This window comes from Physeter macrocephalus, unplaced genomic scaffold (assembly GCF_002837175.3).
Source record: "Physeter macrocephalus isolate SW-GA unplaced genomic scaffold, ASM283717v5 random_145, whole genome shotgun sequence".
NCBI lineage: Eukaryota > Metazoa > Chordata > Mammalia > Artiodactyla > Physeteridae > Physeter > Physeter macrocephalus.
This window is the reverse complement of record NW_021145431.1, coordinates 33,597-55,784: the sequence shown is the minus strand read 5'-3', so window position 1 is coordinate 55,784 and position 22,188 is coordinate 33,597. Positions and strand designations below refer to the sequence as shown.

At 55.5% G+C, this 22,188-nt stretch overlaps 1 protein-coding gene across 6 annotated transcripts in view; it reads right to left on the bottom strand.

Annotated features, from left to right (window-relative positions):
• LOC102988495 (tetratricopeptide repeat protein 7A) overlaps nucleotides 1–22,188 on the bottom strand; it is a 90,690-nt gene that overhangs the window by 43,493 nt on the left and 25,009 nt on the right. For all 6 annotated transcript variants that reach the window (XM_055082489.1, XM_055082487.1, XM_028484209.2 and 3 more), the window contains exons 8-11: nucleotides 16,541–16,658; nucleotides 14,998–15,055; nucleotides 13,735–13,807; nucleotides 10,856–11,016 (exon numbers count right to left, since the gene is read on the bottom strand). In XM_055082489.1, coding sequence (XP_054938464.1) covers nucleotides 10,856–11,016; nucleotides 13,735–13,807; nucleotides 14,998–15,055; nucleotides 16,541–16,658 — 410 coding nt within the window. The remainder of the gene's footprint in view (nucleotides 1–10,855; nucleotides 11,017–13,734; nucleotides 13,808–14,997; nucleotides 15,056–16,540; nucleotides 16,659–22,188) is intronic.

The window sequence follows — 22,188 nt, the reverse complement described above, 5'->3', positions numbered from 1 at the left end:
TCCGCAACGGGAGAGGCCACAACAGTGAGAGGCCTGCGTACCGCAAAAAAAAAAAAAAAAAAAAAAAAAAAAAAAAAAAATCCATGTCCCTCTCTGCCCTGCTCACAGGGTCGTCTCCACCACCACATGGCCTCTCCTCTCCTTTCTCATCCCTTCCCCCATGCTCAACTGTAAATCCCACCTCCCCCAGGAAGCCTTCCCAGACTCTCAGGATGCCCTGCACCCTCCTTAGAACATTTACTAACGAATCGCCCGGCAGGCCTACGAGGTCCAGAGGGCAGAAAGCGTGTTCCCCACAGCGCAGACTGCACAGGCCTGGTCAGGAACGTGGTCTCAGTACCCCGGTGGGAGCTGCTGGGGACCCTGGTCCTGCCATCCCCACTCCCCTTTCCCTGACTCTCAAAAGGTCCAACGCTCCACAAGTATTAGGAGCCTCTGCTTTAGGAACATGAAAAAGAAGACACAATTTCTGCCTTCAAGGTGACAATCAGTGCTAAAAATGACAAATTGCCCAGAGAATCCAGGGCTGTATTTTTGGATCAGACTCAGTGCAAGGAAAGAAAAGATGAGGGGTCTTGCCGGGGCTGGTGTTTGATGAAGAGGAGGGTGGCGTGGGATACGGTTGGGAGCTGGGGGAGGGAAGAGAAGCATGGGGGAGGGGGAGGGGGAGGGCCTGCGGCTGGAACAGGTGTTGGTGCGAGTGAAAGCTCCTCCCCCTGGAGGGTGGGGACACCCAGGCTTAGTCCACTCCAAGACTGCACCTTCCTGGGGCAGGGCCACTGGGAGCCGACCCTGGGCAGACCAGCCCTGCAGCATTCCCCTGCTCCCAAATCTCCCCAGACAGGCCTCCTCTGCAGCTCGCCCCTCTCCGCCCCGGCCCTTCCCCCTACTGCTGCCTGCGCCCCTGAGAGCCAGCAGGGGTCCGTGGCAGACCTGGCCACACCGTGTGCCCAGAAGAGAAGTGGCTGAAAGCTGAGCTGGCATTACAGTGACTTCTACCAACGCAGACTCTGACATTCCATTAGCATGAGTGACCCGGAGCGGAATTTCTCACCCCAACCACACATCCTTTCTGGGCTGGGGCAAGCACTCCGACAGTCACCCTCTGGTTGGATCCCTCACTCCCAGATCCTGGGAGGCTCCAGATCAGCTCCTGAGATTTCCTTGGTCTCGCAGTTCAGCACTGCCAGAACCGTCTTCCTCAACAAGGGGCCCTGCCCCGACTGTCCGTGCCACCTTCCATTCCTGCCACCTCTCCCCATGACCTTGGGTACCTGTGGGCTGCTCACAGGGTATAAGCGGCTCCCTGCAGTGCAGGACAGGCTTCGTTTCACACTGTCGCCCCTGCCGGGGCTCACCCTTCCTCTCTGACATCCGGCCAACTCCTAACCAGATGTCACCCTCTGACCTTCTGTGCGTCCCCATGGGGGCTGCCCCCCGCCCCAACCCCCACGGCCTTTACTACATCGTGGGGACTTAGTCATCCACACGCAGCGGCCATGCCTCTAATTCACCACTGAACCCTTTCCGCCTGGCAACGGGGATCAGCAAACAACCCCGCTCCTTGCCCCTCTTCTGAGACAACCAAACCACTGGTCCTGCTGGAGCACAGGGCTCCCTCTCCATTCCATCTGCCAGGATGGGTGGCCCAGTTCTTCACACAATGGTACAAGGAGGCTGGCAGTGCCCTAGGGTGCCACTGTGGCTGGTGGGGTCCACACCAACAGGCCAAAGCCTCATCAGAGCACCGTGCTTCGTGGATGGGGCCGTGTGGAGGCCGCTGCAGCGAGGGCTGGGGAACAGAGGGGGCGAGCCCGGGCTCCCCGCTCCCTTCAAACAGCCCAGCCCCTGGCATACCTGTTTTATATGCCGAATGAGTCTAAAATGTCATCGGGAGAAAGGATTCTGAGACTTAAAAAAAAAACCCACAATTTTAATCCGACGGTTCCAGTCCTCCTCCAAGAAGCGTGGCCACCCCTGCCCTTCTCTGAACGCTCAGGACAATCTTCAGTTAGCACTTAATTACTCTCTCTCATATGTGTATGTATGTGTGTGTGTGTGTGTACACACACATTTTTCTTTTTTGCCACAGAGGCTTATGCTTTTAACAATGAAGATAAACTCATATCAGGCATTGAAAAATTCAAATACTCTAGAAACAGTCTGCAGCCAGTCCTGCCTATAGATGGCAAAACTACCATTTATCTTGTCCTGTGTCCTGCCGCGTCCCCCCACCTGGATGACGACTGCCTGCAGGACAGGACCCTGCCTCCCTCCATGTCAGTGCCCTCCTCGCCTCCCCGGTGCCTGGCACAGAGCCGAGCACATGGTGTCCGCTTAGCTTAACACTATGAAAATGCGTGTTGTTACAACCCTCCAGCCACGCTCTGCGTCTCGCAATCCATGTTGAATCAGAGCCGGCTTGTGGCAGCCCCACGTCCCGCTGCTGGCTCCTGGCTAGGAGGCAGGCGGGGAATCTGCTCACTGATGCCTCAGAGCTGCAGACAGGGCTGGACTCACGCAGCCCACAAGCAAAGGGCTGGCTGATTCCACTTTAAGCTGTCCAGAAGCAAAGTTTCCCAGGGCCTGGGGAGGAACAGGGAGTTCTGGACGTGACATGAAAGCGTCTGGCTCCACATGACTGGGGGTCTTCATCCCAGAGGACGGTCACCCAGGCAGAGCCAAAAGCACAACTGAGGAGAGTCTCTGAGACAGGAAGGCTGGGGTATTGGAATCTTGCAGCCCTCCAACGACCTGACAAAAGCCATTCCGGAAGAGGAATGGCCACATTGCTGTCCTAACCCTGCACTGTAACGTCACTCGGTAGACAGACACTGGCCCAGGAGTGAGAAACCCGAACCAAGGTCCCAGCTTTGCTGCTACCCAGCTGGGCATGTCACAGGTTCCAAACCTGTGAAATAGGAGTGGAGTCTCTTGCCCTGTCTGCCCCAGGGACTCCTGCAGGATGAACTGTGATGACCCAGAAGCAGCAGCTGAGAAACCCACAGCTGTACTAAGTCCTTAAGCACAGGCCTGCCCAAGGCTCAGGGAAGGGATTCCTTTAAAAATGCAGGCCTAGCAGACCCCCAAAAGCAGTGTCCAGGCCAGGTGTCTCTGAAGGCTCTCAGAAAACCCCAGAGCTTCATGGCCTGTTCAGCAAGGCAGGTGGCACCTTTGGCTCCAGGTGGCTCCTGGGACCAAAGATGGGCATGAGAAAGGAAGAGGATCAGAGGGGAAGGACAGAGCCACAGCCAACCTGGTCAGGGTGAACGAACCTCGGCCGTGACCTTGTCTTGCAACCACCTTCCTGTTTTTTAAGATGTAGAATAAACACTGAGGTCTTTTAAGGCCGAATGCCTTTGCAGCGCCGCCATCGCATCTGAAGGCAGATGTGAAAGTGAGAGTTCTCTCTGGGGAAGGCGAAGGAGCAAGCGTCAGTGTAAATGCCATGCCCTCTGTCCCCGCTGCAGGGGTGAGGCTGCTGGGCTGCGGGGAGGAGAGTCCCGGGTCCTGGCACTCTGCGCGCTCCAAAGGCTGAGGCATGTGCACCCTGTTCCTGGCAAGGAGGCCCAGTGTAGCCGCGGGCCCACCCTCTAAGAGCACACGCCCTCCCTCACGGCCACTGGAGCCTTGGCAGCCCACGCCGGCCACCTTCCGAGTCACCTATATGGGTCAGCACCTGGGGCCAAAGACAGGTGCCCGTCGGACCTGAACAGAGCCAGCCCCTGCTGAACCGTGAACGACCTCAGCCCTGCAGTCAGTCAGTCTGTCTGTCTGCATCTGGGCCAGCCCTCCTCCAGTGGGGGAAGAGAGACACCAGTGAGGTCGGCGTCTCTGGGTGTCGCCACAGGTCACTGGCTTTGCCAGTCTTCGTGATTGCTCTGGCCAAGGGCTGATGATGGAGGTTCCCAGGGGAAAGCTCGGGTGGGCCTAGCACCCGCCTCCTCTCTCTCCTCCCAGGCCCTGCCTGGTTTGAACTCCTGGGCCAGGATCAGCCTGCTAATTATTTGTCAAAAGGATTAAGACTTGGAGCTATTCCCATTTGAAGCTAAGACACATCATTTCTTTCCACTGCTGTGAACAGGAACCATCTCAGAGTGGGCCTGCTCAGAACTGGGTGAGCATGAGCCTTTCCAAACCTTTTTTTTAAAAAAAGAATTATTTTGCAAACGGGGGATATTTTTGTGACAGCAGCTCTGGCTAAGCAAGCACTGTCCTGGGGTCAGAGGTCATCTCGTCCATCCCCCTCACCCAGGGCCTCCAACCATCTTCCCCGGTGTCCCCTCCCTGCTGCTCACCCCAGCACCCCACTCTCGGTGGCAGTGGGGATGCGGGCAGAGCAGAGCTGGCTGCAGGGAAGGACACGGGCTGTGTGGGAGGCACGCACAACAGGCCATGTTTTTACTTTCATGTTCCTTGAAAGAAGTTCCCTATAAAATTTACTCAGCATGTGCAATAAACACTTGAACACGGTACCTGCTGTGTACCTGAGGGAACCACCTCTGGCCCGTGACTCACTCCCCAGCAAACAGGAGGATGTCGTGCTGAAACACGGCCTTTGGCATCAGGCAATGCAGGTACACCTCCAGGTCCTGCTGCTTCCTAGCAGGTGCCTTCACCTCCCTGAGCTCTACCGGATGTTGGCAAAATAGGGACAGTAATGGCACCACCACCAAGGAGGTTTGTTGGGAGGACTAAGGGCAACAGAAACTGTCAAGGCAGCCAGCCCCGGTACACAGCCACCCCTCAAGAAAGGTCAGCCCTCATCCTGAGACCGCTCCATCATTACCACCGGTCTTTCCTACCAGACCCTACGCTCGGGGCAGAACCCCGTCTTTCTTATCTCTGTCTCCCCAGTGCCTCACCTAATGTCACTCAACAAATCTTTGCTGGATAACAGAAGAAGAAAGTTGAGTCACAAGGATTCACCGAGGCCTGGAAAGCTGTAGGGTCCCCAGGACCAGGAACCAAGGAAACAAAGCTGCAGAGCATCCTGCAGAAACTCTCCCCCACTGCCCCATGTGTGCGTTCCGGGGCCCTGGCTTCTGGCTCCTGGCTCTCTGTAGTGGGGGAGAGGGTGGCGGCAGGTATGGTGAATGCACAAAAGGGGGTATTATCTCTTTAAAGGACGGTAATTAGTAATTCCAGCTGATGGCTGTGCTGTATTGTTTTAATGAAGAGTTCTATTTTTATAGAAAACACATAATTGAGTGGAAAAAGCAGGCTATTCTCTGAGTCAGGCGGCCACGCCTCTGGAAAGTCTAACTCCTCAGCCAGGAGGCCAGAGCCTGCACGCAGTGTGGGCTTCTACAGGAAGTGGGTCTTGTCCTGGAAAACGGGGCCCAAGTCTGATGACCCAAGTTCAAATCCCAGCTTCCCTTCTTGTAGCCATGTACCCCCTGGCCAGTCATTTCAACTTCTCAGAGCTTCAGTTTCTTATCTGTAAAATGGGAATGACAGTATCACTACACCCCGGGGGCTGTTATGAGGAAACAATGCACATAAAAGGCCTAGCACCTCATAAACGGTTCAGTCCACGTATGACCTGTCATTACTACTTACCTAGCCCCTATTATGTACAGTTGCTTACGTAAGCCCTCTGCGCCTCTGTTTCCTCATCTGGCAAGTGGGAGTAAGAATAGTTCCTACACCTCCCACAGTTGCTGAGGGGATTAAATGAGTGAATGCACGAAAAGTGCTTAGAGCAGTGCCTGGCACAGAGCAAGCACTGGGGGTGTTGTTATTTTGTTATTATTGAAGCACTTGGGGTTCAAGCGTACCAGGGTTGTTCGGTCAATCAGCTGCCTTGGGTTCTGCTCCCTGCTTTGCCACTTATCAGCTTTCTGACCTTGAGAGGCCATCTAACTCTCCCGTAGTTTCTTTACCTTTAGAGTAGGAGGGTTGGAAAGACCAAAAAGTCAACAAATCAAACCAAAGCAACAACAAAACAGGGTTAAGGGGTATGAGAGCGCTCTGAGGGCTGTAAGAGCCAACATGCCCATGTATTCCCTTCCCTCCTTCCAGAACAACAAACAAAACAACTCCTACGGTCTACCCATCGGGGGGGGGTCTAGTGGGGTGCTGGGTGTCCAGCTGTGGGTTCCCTACAGGGAGGAAGGGGAGGCAGAGGACAGGCCATAATCTCTGCCCCAAAGGTGCTTCCACACTCTCGGGGAAGCTCAAGAAACACATCCAAGGCAATTAGGAAATGAAACAGAGGAAGGGAATCAGACACTCAGTTGAGTGGTTCAGCTCTGAGTACAGGAGCTTCAAGGCAAAGTAGAGCCCAAGCGGAGTCTCTGAGGATGGGCAGCATTTGGAAGCAAGGCGAGGTAAGGTACTCCTTGGAGCTGGACTGGCAGGGACGGGTCTGAAGGCTTGGAGGTGGGGCTCAGAGGCCGGGGCAGGGAGAAGGGGAGGAGCAGCCCGTATATGAGTAGGAACCAGCCACTCCCTCGCCTCCAAGGGCTGTAATCACCTGGCTCTCACCCTGGCCAGGGAAGTGCTGAAGGACACAGGTCTCAGGCTCCTCTAAATGCCATGCCTCTGGGAGAGACTCCACCAGGGCAATTAACTGACTAAGCTCACACACTTGCTCTTTGAGGATATTATTTTAAAGCTCTAACAGGAGGGACCTCCCTAAAAGGGAGAGGGCCACAGTTAGGCCCATCTTTATTATCTTCCCATAGACTAATCCCTAACTTGCAAGGGACACTTATGGCAGCTTTTCTCAGCCCTAAAAAACCAGTAATTTTTCCTTGGTTCTGGAGGATTACACTGACTCATGTCCCCCAGTCTTTTAAGGTTCACACGGATCCTCTACCTCTTAATGGATTCATTCAACGTGATCCGACGTTTAAAATCGACAGCCCATAAGCTTCCACGTCCAGGAGTTAGCGCCTCGTTGCTTCAAAAGCTCTGGCCCACCCGCAGAATAGCCGCCTGCGCCCATGGCACCCACAGCCTTATCTGTGCTGACCGATGGCTGGCCCAGCTTCCCTCAGCTGCAGGTCACCTCCAGTTACCTCCAGGTGACTCTCCAAACACAAATTCTTGACCTTGAAAGATATGAACACAAACCACACAGAGCCATTCCATAACCATTTTGGGGTGGAAGAACTTCCAGAAAGCAGGTCCTTAGATGGAACAAAAGTTGGCTCCCAGCCAGGTATAAGACATCAAGAAGCAAACACCTTGGTCTTGGTCTATAATCTCTGCCCAGTGAGCAGACCTGGGGACCTGAAGACCACCCACTGCAGAGGGGAGGCCAGCCCTACTTCATGGGCACGAATTCGCCTCCTGAGCCCTCTCCCAGGGGCAGAAAGGCTGGCCACTCTTGCTTGAAAGCCAAGGGCCCCAGGCCACAGTGTCTGCCACCAGAAAACGTTGATAGGCGTGAGATCAGGGAGCAAAGAGCTAAAACAGCTTTAAAACACAGAATTCCTTTTGGAAAAACCTGCAAATATCTGTCTTCCTTCCTTTCCTTCTTCTTCCCCAAACAAAATAACCTAGGTCATCTACCCTCCTAGTTGGAGGGTGAGCAGAGGCTACAGGGAGAGAAGACTCTCTGACTGCAGTGTCACATGGAGTGAGGTTTCAGGAGGGCTCCAAAGAACCACCAGCGAAGGGAAATGCTGAATGTCAGACTAGCTTCACCGATGAGGAACTGACCTTTGGGGAAGAGTGTGCCGGTGCCAGTGATTATGCCTGGTTTAACACTTCCCTCCACCACATGGCCTGCAAGTTTACCCCGTGGCGCCTTGTCCTCATCAGGGGATGTGGCAGCCAAAAATGTTTCATGAACCTGGCAAAGTGATAAACTATGTTTGTGCTAATACCTTTGATTCCAGCCCCCTCACTGGAGTGCTGGTATTTTAAGCGTCCCTTTGATCTGCTCCAAGTCCCTAATAAGAACCATCCAATAAACACGCTGGGTTTAAGTCAGAGACATTAACAGAAGCCCCGGGACTCTGATCCCTTCTGCTCAGTGGAATGCACCACTAGAAATTTATCACACGCAACCTGAGAAAAAGGTGAGGCAGGCCAGGGAGAGATCAGAGGGGTACCCTCGAGGCCAACTTGGCCTTAGGCGGACTCAGTCACAGTCTGGCCCCAGCTAATGCCTAGTTCTCAGCTCAAACATTTTCCAAAACAGCCCAGGTTTCCTGGGGGAGATGCTGTGACCGGTTCCATTTGCTTACGAGGGGTGAGCTCTGGCTTGTCAAGAGGGCCCTATAGCTCCTGCTCTGGGGAGAGCTCCCTAGGGCTCCGACACCCCTTCCCCCAGGACCTTCCAAGGCCCCCAGGACCTGGGCTGGGCTGGCCAGAAACCCAGGAGGGGTGGGAGGACGCGGCCCTGCCACCGAGGGGAGCGGAAGGGAAGGGCAAAGCAGTTTGCTCCTTTTCTGTCAGCCCAATAACCCGGGCTTTCAAAACTAGTCTGGCAGGCTGCCAGGTCTGGGGTGGGAGCAGTGACTGACAGGCTGGTTATTGGAAAGCTCCCATCATTAGCCCAGGAATGCTGTTTGGTTACTATGGCGACCTCCCCTACAAGCGGCCTGACTAAAACACAAGGAATCTGTTACCTAAAACCAGCACCCCACGGAGCCCATGGCTTCAGGGACCAAGCTTAGCAGTGGCCTGTTCCCCGTGACCCTCCCGGCTGAGCCTCCCGATCCCAGGACTGGAGAAGGGACCAGCAAAGGCATCTCCAAGCTTGCTGTGGGGAACTCTTGCATTCCGAGGCCTGGCCTGGCTTGGAACCCAGGTGCAAACAGGGAGCCTGCTGCCCCCTTGAGGCCCCCGGCAAACCGGCCAGCAATGGCCAGGCCAGCACATGTGTCCAGGGCTCTGTCGGAAGCCCTCAGGATTTCAGGAAGCTGCTCGGGTGTCTGGTTCCCACCGTGCCAGGTTCCCACTGTCCCCGCAGGCCCATCAGTCTCTGCCTCACCACGTTTCTGCCTTTTTAAACTCAAGCTCCATTAACTAAAGGTCACCCCACAGCTTGGAAATCAAGATCCTCTTTGCTTTGCTTTCTAATCCCTGAATCCAGGAGGATTTTCAAAAGTCAACTCCACGAAAGCTGGGTTTCTCTCCTGGAGTCTTGAGTCTGCCCCCACCAGGAACGGCAACCTCCTGTGCAGCTAAGGAGCTTGGACACCTTTTCACAGCTTCCCCTGCCCTCGTGTGCAGGACGCGCTCCCCCACCTCCCGGCCACTGTGGGCACTTGCCTCCCTCGGGTCTCAGTTCCCCAGCCTTACACTGTGGACCATCTTCCAGACCCGCCCCCACTGCTGCCCTTGAAACCAGTTGTAAATTGACTGTGAGATCTTTTCTTGTCTGAGTCTCACAATAGTCCTTGGAGGCAGGACAGATGTCAGTCTTTCAGCAGCTGAGAAGATGCAGGGGCAAGCTGCTGGAGGCACCACAGGTAAGTGACAGCCAGGGACCTGCTGTGGCTCCCACATGGGGACAAGCGCAAGAGGAAAGGGGTCTCTTCCACCCACCAGCATCCCCCTGGGCCAGGCCTCCCAGACCCGACACCAGCCTGTCAGCCTCTCCTACACTAAGGCAGTCTCTGCAGAAAGGAAGAGCCTCTACAAGGTCTCAGCCACCTGGGACCAGCGAGGCACTGGGTGGCAGACAGACCCAGACCAGGGGCCTTTAAGTGCCTGCAATACAGACCTTGTTGAGGACGCTGAGGTCAGGGCGAAGGAGGCTGACTTTTTTGTTTGGCTGCAGTGATATTTACTGGATCAGGGGTTTAATTAACTGCCGTGGCAATAGCGGGAGCCACACGCAGCTTGTTCCCAATGCAGGGCGCAGCTGGAGAAGCAGGATGCACTTTCAGTTGAAGAGCAATGACATTCTTCCGTGATCCCTGACCAGTAATGGACTCGGCGACATTTCCTGCTAATCCAGGGGTCTCATCCACGGGGAACAGTACGGACTTATTTGCAAAGAGCCACGGTCACACCCTAGGGTCACTCCACAGGGCTGCATGGCAGGTGGATATTCCACCCCCCACTCAACTCGTGCAGTCAGATGGGAGACGCTGGCACGGGAGGCTCCTGCACTGGGCTGGGGGCACCGAGGGGCCAGCAATGTGGGCCCCCTTCGCTAGCTTCCACAGGACAGCTCTGTTCACAGTTTCCACCTGCATGCAAGATTTCACTCAGAAAAAGGACAATGTCTGATGCCTGGCCCAGCCTCTTGTTTCTTCTGTGACATGCACTCTGACCCAGGGGACGGGTGAGGCGACCCCTCCCCACTCTAGGATTCTAACCCTCTCATCGTGACAGTTTCTGTTTCCACCGAAGCGTAACCGACAATAAACGCACACACAAAGAGGCACACTCATACACACATATGTGCACACACATGGCTGGCAGCAGACCATGCATCAGACCCTGCCCAGATAGGCATGAGGATGGAGATTGGAAAAAAGCCAGGTAACTGGTACTGGAAGAGGAGGACCTTTGTCCTTCGTGTATTTGTACAAAAGTAAAAAATAAACTTCTACACAGTAGGTCTTGCTGTATTCTATTTGGGATTAGGTAACTAATCCCTTGTCCGCACAGGTTGTTTTATCTACGTGTAGTATTCCCTAAGCGACCTGTCTTTTAAAGTGAACTGATTTCAGTTTTAATAATCTCTCAGATGCAGGGTGGAGACCAAGAGCCAGGGCTGTCTCCCGGATACAAACAACAGGCTCTGTGGAGCTGCCCTCGCACCACACCTGGCCAGAACAGAATGCCAGAGCCAGGCTCCGCCCCCACAGGTCCCGCCCCGCCTTGACGCTCAGCGTGTGCGCTGACCAGCCCGCCAGCCCAGCAGCGTCCATGGGGAACTCACTTGAAGTTCTCGGGATACTCTGTGATGGCCATGTTGATGACGTCCAGGGCATGCTGATAGTGTTTCTGGGCGGAGAAAAGGAGCGCCAGCAGGTGGAGGGCATTGGCATCGTCCTTGCACACTTTCAGGGCCTCCTGCAGCTGCTCCATGGCGCTGGAGATCTGCCGGAGAAAACTGCCAGCTGAGCGACCTTCCCCAAGGCCCGCACCTCGCCCCGGACTCTGGGGCCAGGTGCCAGCCAACAAGGGTGCAGCAGACTCAAGTGAGACCCCAGGCACTGTGGGGCAGGCAGGGGCTCTGATGAGAAAACACCCCCCCCAAATCACACGGCCAAGAGGGATCTGCTGTCCAAAGTCAGGCCCTGGAAGCTAGCGCTGTCCCCACGCAAGAGGGAAAAGAGGGGCAGGTTCACAGTGTACCATGAAGGATCGGCCGGGAAGCACTAACTAAACCAGAGGAGCGGGGCTGTGAGGAGAGGCCACCCAGACCACTAGCTACAGATCTCTTCTCCGAACCTGTTCACGCAGTGATGGGGGCTGACAGATAAATGCTGCCTCCTACTCAGAGGCTCACAGTGGCAAGAGCTTAGGCTCTGGGGTCAGATGGGGGCATGGATCCCAGCTCTGCCACTTCCTAGCTGGCGCCCAGGGCAGGGGACTTCGCCTGTCTGAGCTGCAGTCCTTACGCTGCAAAATGAGGATAACGGTCATACCTATAACAGTGGCTGAGAGGGGTGAGACGACATAGGAAAAAATGGCCTGCTGAGCATCGAACACGTTTGAAAACGTGAGTTTCCCTCTTCAAGCCCCCAAAGCCCAGGCAGCTAATGAACAGGTAAGATCCTTTCTTCCAGTCCTGAGGGACGTGTTCTCTCAGGCGCTCAGGCCTGGCAGTTGTGTCAGCTCCTGTGACTCTATCCACACCAGGACCCCGTCCTCCCAGGAACCTCGGGAGCCCTTTTCAGAAAGTCTTGTTCTTCACCAAACCTCAGACCCCGGTCTCCAATGCTCCTTGAGGGGCCTACAGGACACAGGTCAGCTGGGGCCTCTGGTCCCTGGCGTGCCTGGCACCTGCCTGGTCTCCACCCGGCCTCTGCACAGGCTGTGGGCACTACTGCCAGGCCCAGAGTTCTCCCACGGGGACCTCCCTTTGTGGAAAGGTCATGGAAAGTAAAGGAGGAAGCTAAGGTCAGTGTGGCTCCTAGCTCGGCTTGCCTGTGCCTCCCCAAGGCTGCTCCTGCCCCGTTATTCTGGGCTGGGTGTCCAAATCCTCGGCCCTCACTACTCGAGCAGCCATGCACGCTGTGGGCAGGATGGGCCAGAGGAGCTCAGAGACCCAGGCAGGCAGGACTAGCTTAGAGTTCATTCAGGGATCTTCAACCCCCTGAGGTTATCAAGATCTGGGTCCCCAAGGACAATGGGTGCCAGGCTCCACTGGCCTGGCCCAGCCATCTCTCTGGGAGGACAGACGCCATTCATCAGAGGTGGCTGAATACTTAAAGATATTAAAAAATGCATCACCAAAGGTTTATCAGGAACTTGATTGGCAAGGAAAGCACCGGTTCTTTTACAGAGGGCTAAAAATAAACTGGTCTCGGGTATCTTTGTGTCCATGCTCCTGGGAGCACCAGAGCAGACTGATGTTTCTGGAGAGAGCAGCAGAGAGGTACGAAGTGCCTCCTCCAGGACCTGGAAGTCAGGAGCCAGGGGCATAGTGGGAGAGGGGCTGGAAGCACAGCTCCCTGAAGATGAGACCAGGGGCTAGAAGTTGACATCGACCAGTAAAACCAACCACCAGGCTGGTGGACAAGGCTCCAAGTGCCCAGTCTCCAAATGGGACAGGGGAACAGGATACTTAGAGCCCCAAGGGGTTGCTTCACTGGGTCAGAGTGGGCTCTGGAGCAGACACCGTGCTGGCCTGGCCAGTTCCCAGTTCCTGAGCTCAGGAGGGCTTCAGCGCCTCAGGTGTCAAATGGGGCCACCGGCGCCCTCCTCAGCAGACGCAGGGCTCGCCCAGGCCAGTGGGGGTACGGCAGCACCCTCGTCAGCCAGGCTGCCTGTCCTGACCACGAGCAGACGGGGGCTCTGTGGACTCCTCTCCAACAGTCTGGAGCCCAGCCCGGGTCCCTGCTGGCTTGTCTGCAGTTCCCGAGTGGCCCAGCGTCCACGTTCACCCAACCAAAGCCACCGAGAGGTCCTGCTTCACACAGAGCACCAGCCTGAGGGACACACGTGAAAGCAGAGGCTCTGAGGGGCGTGGGCGACGGGAGCTCTCGCTCGTTTCTGAAAGGCAACTGGCTGGGTGGGTTGCCCGGCCTCACTCCCTGGACAGACCAGTGTCCTCTCAGCACCAACAGCTCAGCTTCAAGAAGGAAGGTTGGTCGGCCTGGAGAGCCATGTAGGTCGAAGGTGGTTGGCGGACAGCCGGCCCCCGTCAGCCCCCAGAGGCCGAGCCTGCTGGTGGCATCCACAGGGTCAGAGGAAAGCTTTGGGTCACACAGAAACAGTGCCACATGCCAATCACTCTACTCCTCCAGACCCCTGGGGAAAGCTCAACAGAAGGTGAGGACACAAGCAAATGTTTATTGTGGTCACCTGTCAACTTCTCAGGAGACGGACACAGTGTAGGAGGAGTGAGGGCAGAGAATAACCCCTTCCTGTGTGCCCACCATGGGCCAGGGGCGTTACCACATTAGCTGACTTAATCCTTACTAGGGCCCTCTGAGATTGAGTATGAAGGTGCTGACATAGCAGACAAGGAAATAGAGGCTCAGAGAGGTCAAGTCACTTGCAAAGGGTCACACAGCTGATAAAGGCAGTGGGTCCAGGAGAGAATCAGCAGCCCACAGAGACCTGGGTGTTAGAATTGTGAGGACTCACCTGGCGGACGAGGGCCAGCTGCAGGGAGACATAGAGGATGACCTGGGGGTCATCGGGCGCCAGCTGCTGGGCTCTGTATGGGGCAAGGGAGCAGCAAGTCAGCCATCAAGGTCGACAACCAGTGTGTGACGTGGGTCTCCAGTGTGCCCACCCTGTGCTGGGTGCTGCAGGGCCAAATGTTGGAGATTCTGCCTGGGCCCGCTTTGGATGGTGCCCCGCGGGAGACGATGGCTGGGGCAGAAAGCCCACGGGCAGCCCAAGGCAGGGGCAGTGGGTGCCGAGAGGGCTGGCTCTGGCTGAGGTGGGGGCCGTCTGGGAGGACAGGACTGGTGGGTGGGGGAAGCCCCTTTCCTCCGGGCAGCTGTTGATCCAGCTGTGGCCTGGTACAGAGCCTGCAGTCTGCCCTCTCCACCGCGGGACAGAAGGGAACAGTTCCCGGAGGACGTGAGGCTGGGATGGCCTCTCTGGGCAAGAAGCACTGGGAATGAAGAGCCAGCAGGGGAGGGAAGGAGATGTCTCCTGATTCTGGGAGTTCAGAGGGGGTTTGCCAGGATGGGCCTCTCCTTCCTCCCTGGGCTTGAGAACAGCCTGCCCCAGAGGGGAGTTCCCAGGAAGCTGGCATAAGGAGTCCAGGGCAGGCCCCTACCCAGCAGCTGCTATCCGTGCTCTGAGGAAGCAAGACATGCGGGGCTCATGGGGAAGAGCCCTGCGATGGGCCAGAGGAAGGAAGGGGAGGGATGCTTAGATGGGTCCCCGGGCTGTGGTGGAGAGGGGGCTCAGCCAGGATGGGCCTGGAGAGGGAGGAAGGGCTGCCGCTGGGGGAGGGGCTTCTCTGCCGCCCCCTCCCTCCCCTTCCTCCCTCCCTCCTGGACTCTGGGCTCCCAGATAATCTCTGTGAGGACTTGGGGTAGGGGTCCTCACAGCCCTCAGGTTGCGGAGGGGCTGGGAGGAGGCAAACACTCTTTCTGAGTCCCTGCTATACTGGTAGGTCACTGTGCAAGGTGCCTTCCTGCTACAGCTCACGTCCCCTGAGCTCAGGGGGACGGGAGCTGAGCCTGGGGGGAGCTCTACTCGTGTGGAAGGGCTCAACCCGCCCACCCAACCCCAAAGGCCTGTCCCTGCTTCCTGTGTGAGCTCAGAGCCTCGGTTTGCTGGTCAACAACATGGGGACAGAAACCTTTGTTCTGTCTACACCAGAGGGTCTCCTGAGAGAACATGAGAAGGAGCCACCTCGAGCAACGCTGCCATTCGGGCCTCCCTCACCTCTCCAGCGTCTGCAGTGCTTTCCGGTGCAATTCATCTTGCTTGGATTTCAGAGTCGCTGCAGGAGACAGGATGGAGACGAAGCCATGAGGGGCTGCTGGAGGGGGGCCGACCCAGCTCCGTCCCGCCCAGGGCACAGAGCTCTGCGGGGAGAGGACCCACCGGGAGCCCGTCTGGCAAATGCTCGCACTCGAGCAGCTCTGGAATGGTGCCACCCTCTGACCTGGTTACTGGGGGAAGGGGTGCAGGTGTCACCCTGGTCCCAGCCTCCTGGCATGATTCTTGACACAATAGATCCTTGTACTCCTTTGCCTTCCTTGCCACCTGGGCCACACTGACCCTTCCAAAGGCCCAAGCCTCTAGGGAAAAGTTACCACCTCTGTCCTGGCCACATGCCTCCCTGGGCTTCCTTACTGATGAGGCTTCTTCTTTTCTAACCATTTCAGCAAATTTCAAGTGGGCGATTCCGTGGCATTAAGTACATTCACCATGTCCTGCCACCATCACCACCATCCATCTCCAGATCTTTCTTATCGTCCCTAACAGACTGTCTGTACCCACTGAACACTAACTCCCCTCCCACTAGGCCACCAGAAACCTCTATTATACTTTCCCCATGAGGCTTCTCGATTTAACCCAAAGCGGGCACCTTTCTGGTAAATTAAATCATCTTTAAATGTGGTAGCACAGGCATTCAAAGCCTTAGCAGCACACTGAACCCCTGGGAAGCTTTAAAATGACTGTTGTCAGGCTCCAACCAGATCAGGTCAAGATGCTGCTGGCATGGATGCATGTCAGGGGTCCCCAGCTTATAAAGCAGCCCTGCTTCTAGAGGATTAAAGGCACATGGAGGGTCTCTGGACTCTGACTGAGGGACTGATGACTCCCTCACTTGACCAGTGTGTAGGGACCCCAGGGTTCCTTATCAGAGCCTCACCGATACCTTGAAGAGACAGTGACTAGTCACTCAAGAACAAGGCGCTGGCACGGCACCAGGATCTCACCCCTCTTCCTCCCCTCGTCGTGCAAGTGCCAGCTGTTTTTACCTCTCATTGTGCGGGGCCTCTGAAGCCTGCTCCCAGGGGCTGGCATTCAGGCGGTGTGGGTTGGAGCTGATTACTATTCCGGGTTTGGTCTGGGTGGGGGCCTATCACTCCCTTTCCCTCAAGCTGCAAGGATACAGAAGTAGGTGGCTGCTGATCCCTGGGGGAACACACAGCTGAGCTGGTGGGGTTGGGGACGGCACGCCAGACTCCAGGCGGCAAACCCACGCACCAAGCACAAGTATTCAGTAAACGCCTGCCGTGTACCCAGCTCTATGCCATGCACTGGGGGGGATTTAAAAGACCCCAGAAGATGACAGTGGTGCTGACGGTAAAGGTGAACCAGAAAGCAGACACTGTGCGGTCAAGGGCCGGTGGCGCATCACAGACGGCAAGCGCCACAGGAGTTCCAGGGGCAGAGGTCAGCGTGGGCTGTGCCGGGCGGGCCATGAGGAGGCCTGAGTCACCCCGAGCAGAGGCTCCTAGGCCCCAGCACTCACCGTCGGTGGCCTGCAGGCTGTAGGTGAGACCCAGTGCCAGGTAGCCCTTGGAGAGGAACTCCCCGGCTTCCTCTCCGAGCTGGATCACCATCATGGCGAAGCACTGTGCCTCCTTCAGCTGCAAAGAGGAGAGGCGCAGGTCACCGTGGGGGGGCCGCCATTCATAGTCGCCAGCTCGGGACCCTCAGAACCGCAATTCCTCGTGCCCGACCACAAAGGCCAGGCGCCTTCCCGAGGCCACACAGTCACTGAATGGAAGGAGAGCTGTTTCTTCCACAAGCAACAACCTGGACCTTTTCCCCCACCCAGAGGCCTTGTGCTCAAGATCACGGGACGTCACCTCTCACAGGGAAAGCTTCCCTTGCTCCGAGGATCCCAGCTCCCCGACAGCTGCTCTGCTGAGAGCCTGGACCCAGGAGCAGGCCAGTCTGTGCCAGCTCCTTTCCTCACTCTGCCCGTGTCTGTCCCTGCCCCGCTCGGCAGAGAGAGGGACGCCGGGAGCGGGGGGCAGGCAGGGCTCAGGGACTGGGCCTCCGGGACACCGCCAACCCTGCAGAGCGGGCAGGCCATCACGCTGGCTCCGGCTGTGGGCTTGCTCCCTGACACCGGGAGCTCTAACTTTTCAGGGGAAAAGGCCTGGGGTTGTTTTTGTCCTGAGAGCAGGAGGGACTGTTCCAGTTGGAAAGGGACCAACCGGCGCAGGTCACGTGTGCACACATCACACACAACATGTGACACGGAGAGAGGGGCACGCAGGCAGCCCTCTGGGGCACCCACGGCAGGCAGGCCTGTTGGGAGGCAGGGAACAGCTGGGGGCCTCAGCTGTGCCCACTCAGGGCCCACAGGCCTCCCAGAGGTCCCCTCCCTCCTACCCACCCAGGAATGTCATCTGCCCATGTGCCTGCTGTGGCAGTGTCACCAAGAACAACTGTTACCGCCCCCAACCAAGGGGCTGAATGATTCACACCCACAGCCCCACTGCCGCCCAGGTGTCAGGGCCCCCTTGTGTGGAACATCTCCCCTCCCCCATCCGGAGGGGCCCACAAAGTGAAGCTGGGTTCTGGCACCCCAGCCAGTGAGCCCGCACTCTGCTCCCGTCCCTGCTCAGGCCCACCCCACCCAGCAGGAGAGGGACAGCTCTGTGCATCTTGTGGCCTGACCACTGGCCACAGCTGGGGGCACTGGTGGACCCTCCCTCCTTGGAGTATGAGGGGACCCTGAGATAGAGGCCATTAGCCGTGGGGAGGCGAGTTGGGCTGAGTTCACCATTTGGGCACAGCCATGGTGAGCTATGTGCAGGAAAAAGGCTGATGGAGCAGAGAACCTACTGAACAGAGGGGATAAAAAACCTCAAACTACAAGAGAGGCAGAGCAGGTGAGGTGGTGAGGTGACAGCCCAGAGAGAGATGGTGGGAGGGGGGCTGAATTCCAGCGGCCTGGCCACCGTCCCTGCCAAATGCCGACAATGGCAGCTCTCTAGCCCCCCTGTGGTAGGGCTCAAGCTGCCGGCCTGGGTAGTGGGCCACCTCCAGGTTGGTGGGCCGGTCACCGAAAGGACATGGGAGTCTGGGGAGCTGGGCCTGTAACACCATCAGGACTGAGGTCTTGGGCTTCAGGGGAGGCAGCAGCTCAGTAAACCCCACAGCTGCCTGCTGCCCAGCGTCGGCTGGCCGGGTGGACCCAAGTCTGTAGATGCGGAGATCTGTCCCCCGGAGCACGTGGCCCAGCAGGACTCAGGAGAGCTGCGGGGCCCTGAAGTCAGAGCCAGGCTGAGCGAAAAGCACAGGACAAGCCCCGCGACACAGGCTCGGCCCGACAGACATGGGGCCTTGAGCAAGGCGCTTCAGTTCTACGTCCCAAAGGGCCTTATCTGCAAAATGGGGAGCTGGACCCCCTCCCACAGTGTAACTACTCCTCCCTACAAACCTCCACTGAGGCTTCTGCAGCACCAGGCTCTATGCTGGGCCCGGCTGGGGAGGCCCAATGACACAGGGGCAGGATGCCCAGATGAGCACGCACGGAATCCCTAAGGAGGGAGAGACCCCACGGGACAAGGTGGCTCTTAATTAAGGCTCCACTGTATGGGGCTGGCCTGGGGCCGTGGGAGCTCCCCAAGAGCAGGCAACCTCCCGGCTGGGGTTGTCCAAGGAGGCCTCGTGGCAGAGAGCGGGCAGGAGGCACCAAGGGAAGGGTAAGTGAGTAACAGCATCTTGCCTCCTTGTTAATATTCCTACTGCTGGTGCGGCTGGTCTCCCACACTGTCTTTAGGCATCATTATGCCCCATTCAAACAGGAGCGAGATTTTTTTTTTTTTTTTTTTTTTTTTTTTTTTGCCGTACGCGGCCCTCTCACTGTTGTGGCCCCTCCTCCCGTTGCGGAGCACGGGCCCCGGAAGCACAGGCCCAGCGGCCACGGCTCACGGGCCCGGCCGCTCCGCGGCATGCGGGATCCTCCCGGACCGGGGCACGAACCCGCGTCCCCTGCATCGGCAGGCCGACTCTCAACCACTGCGCCACCAGGGAAGCCCCTGGAGCGAGCTTTTTTTTATAAACCACCAAGTACGAATTATAAATAGAATTCAGAAACCTCCTGCCACTCCATGTGTATACACTCTTCTCATGGCCATGTCCTTCTCCTCAGCAACTGCCAGCTTCTACCTCCTGCAACCCATGTAGGGAGGGGGCCAGGAACAAAGCTCAGCAATTATTGACAAACAGGGAAAAGTTACTCTCCAATTTATATCTATCATACTCTGGATTAATAAAGCTCACCATCCTTTAGCTTTAAAAAGGGACAACGTACATCCTTAGCTTGTCCAACTTGTGGTCCCCTCTGACCCCAGGTTAGTAGCTGTCCTTGGCCAGTACTTGCCAGCCTTGCCCACATAGTTTAAAATGGTCTTGAAGTGTGGTGTCAGCATCTGTCTCAAATCAAACCCACAAGGCTTCAATGTACCGTTTTCTTACATGGCCGACACCATTTTGATTTCTCTTACCTACCACAAAACAGTTTTTTTGCATGTGCAGTCACGTGATTATGAACAAAAAGAAGTATTATCAATTCTATTAAATATGATAATATACAATATGATAACATACAGTATTAATGTATTTATACATGGGTGCTCTAACTAGCTAGCAAAAGGGAAAAACGTCACATTAAAAATCAACAAAAAACCCCAATATGTATGTATTTCAAATATAAAATATATATTAAAAAATATATGGGCTTCCCTGGTGGCGCAGTGGTTGAGAGTCTGCCTGCCAATGCAGGGGATACGGGTTCAAGCCCTGGTCTGGGAAGATCCCACATGCCGCGGGGCAACTGGGCCCATGAGCCACAACTACTGAGCCTGCGCGTCTGGAGCCTGTGCTCTGCAACAAGAGAGGCCACGACAGTGAGGCCCGCGCACCGCGATGAAGAGCGGCCCTCGCTTGCCACAACTAGAGAAAGCTCTCGCACAGAAACGAAGACCCAACACAGCCAAAAATAAATAAATAAATAAATTTAAAATAACAGTAGGAGTAAAATAGACAAAAGTTATTTTAAATATATATATACACATAATGCACAATTCCCGCTCATCTAAGACAGGAGTGGGAATCCTAAAGCCCTTGAAAATATGGCTTTGCCACCTTTGCTCTGAAGTATGATCATCCCACCTAAATCCAGAGTCAGCACCATGCCCATGGGTAAATTTTCCATGCAGAGAGCAGGACGGCCTAGCAGCTTAGAACATAAGCTCTGGGGCCAGGCTTCCTGGGCTCAAATCCTGGCGTGGCTATTTACTGTGTAACCTTGGGCAAGTCACTGCACTTTGCTGTGTCTCAGTTCCCTCTTCTGTAAAATGAGGATAACGGGCGTGTGTCTCACAGGGTTGCAGGAAGGACTGAATGAGATAAAGACACAATGAATGCTCAGAACACTGCTTGAATAAACATAAACTATTATTATTATTATTGGTTGTGATTTTAGATCTATAGTTAATCTTCCAGAATTTTTTTAAAGTCTCAGCCTAATACATGTGGCGAGTGCCATCTGAATAGAGTCCCTGTCGCCTAAAGCTACATGAGCTCACTGACAAATTAGGAAGTGGCATCAAAGACCCTCTTGAAATCCAGAGAGGGGGCACCACTGTCTGCCTTTTGTCTCTGGCCTGACCCTTCGTCTCAGATAAGGAGCAACTCTACACAAGGACAGCTGGGTCTCCCTGTGCAGTCAGCTGCGCCAGGTCGGTCAACCTCTCTGTCCCGTCGTCTGGGACACACATACGTGTAACCACCCACCTACCCTGTCACAATACTCACCTCTACTGTGGGTCATACACTCGGATATTTTCTATGCTATTCTCTGATTATCTATTTCTTTTTTGAAAAAGTTCTATTTCACAATCCACTAATGGGTCTCAACCTACAATGTGAAAAGTAAATTGCTGATTGATCCACCCAGCACCTGCCCATCTACAACCACCCAGCCGTCTAGTACCTCACCTGCCCTTTCCAATCTCCACATACTTCCTCCCGTGGCCTCCAAAGTTAACAGCTAATGGCTCTGGAGTTGTGCCGCTGCTTCTGCAAGATCTGCTCAGGTTACAGCACTGGGACCTCCTTGCTCATCAAAATATACTTCTAGGGTGAGGGGTTTCCAAAGCTTTCAACCATTCTCCTCCTACACTGCTTTTTACTACCTCCTTTCCTGTGGAGGCCATGTAACTTTGTCACAAAACCCAGGTGGAGATCCTCTCTCTCTTTTTCCCTTGCAATTCTAGAGCAGTTGGGTGCCCACCTGGCGTGTCATAGCACGGCAGCCACTTGATGGAATGGGTGTCTTACAGCTGAGTTTCTGAGGCACAGGGTGCTTAGGGGACCTATCCAAGGTCACCCGGCTGGTAAGTGAGAGAACTGAATTTCCAACCCAGGTCTTCTGAGTCTACATTTGGATCTTTCTGAGCTGCCTGATTCATGGCTGACCTCTGTGGGTCTTCATTTTTCTCTCCTGTCCCTTTGGGAAAAGGATGCATCGAAGGATGTAACGTTTTGACCCTTTGCTTTTGCTTTCTGTTAAGTGCGGAAAGCGTTCCCATGCCTTTCCAAGTTCCTGCATCTCTCCAGTTCTCCTCGTTTGGTCCCCACACAGATAGGCTCCTGGCTTTACACTCCACTCCTGCTCAGGCTGTCTGGTTCACCTCGCAGTGGGCCAAAGAACTTGTACCCCTGGAATCTTCACCTCTTCTTCCCTCCCTGGGAACCAGAGAAAGGTCATTGCTGAGCCCCCAGAGCTCTGCTTAAACAGCACCTCCAGTTTCTCTTTAGTTGCTTCCCATAGGATCCAGGACCTGTTGTTATCTGCTCTACTGAAAATGCACTTTTTTCTTCCTGGAAGGAATAGGCACTCTTCCTAATTTCCACAAGCTCGTGGCAGGAGAGCTGGCATTCTTTCTGGCCTCCTGAACACTTAATCCATCTTCCTGGCCCTCCCCATCCCTGAATCTCAAAAATGAAGGCAAAAACACAAAGGCGCATCCTTCCTGAGAGTCTGCTATTTTGAAGGGGCTGTCACAGGGATGGCTGCCATTTACCAGGTACCTCCCACATGCTAAATAAGCAGGGACACTGCTCAGCTCTGGTAGTCAGAGCCACCCTGTAACG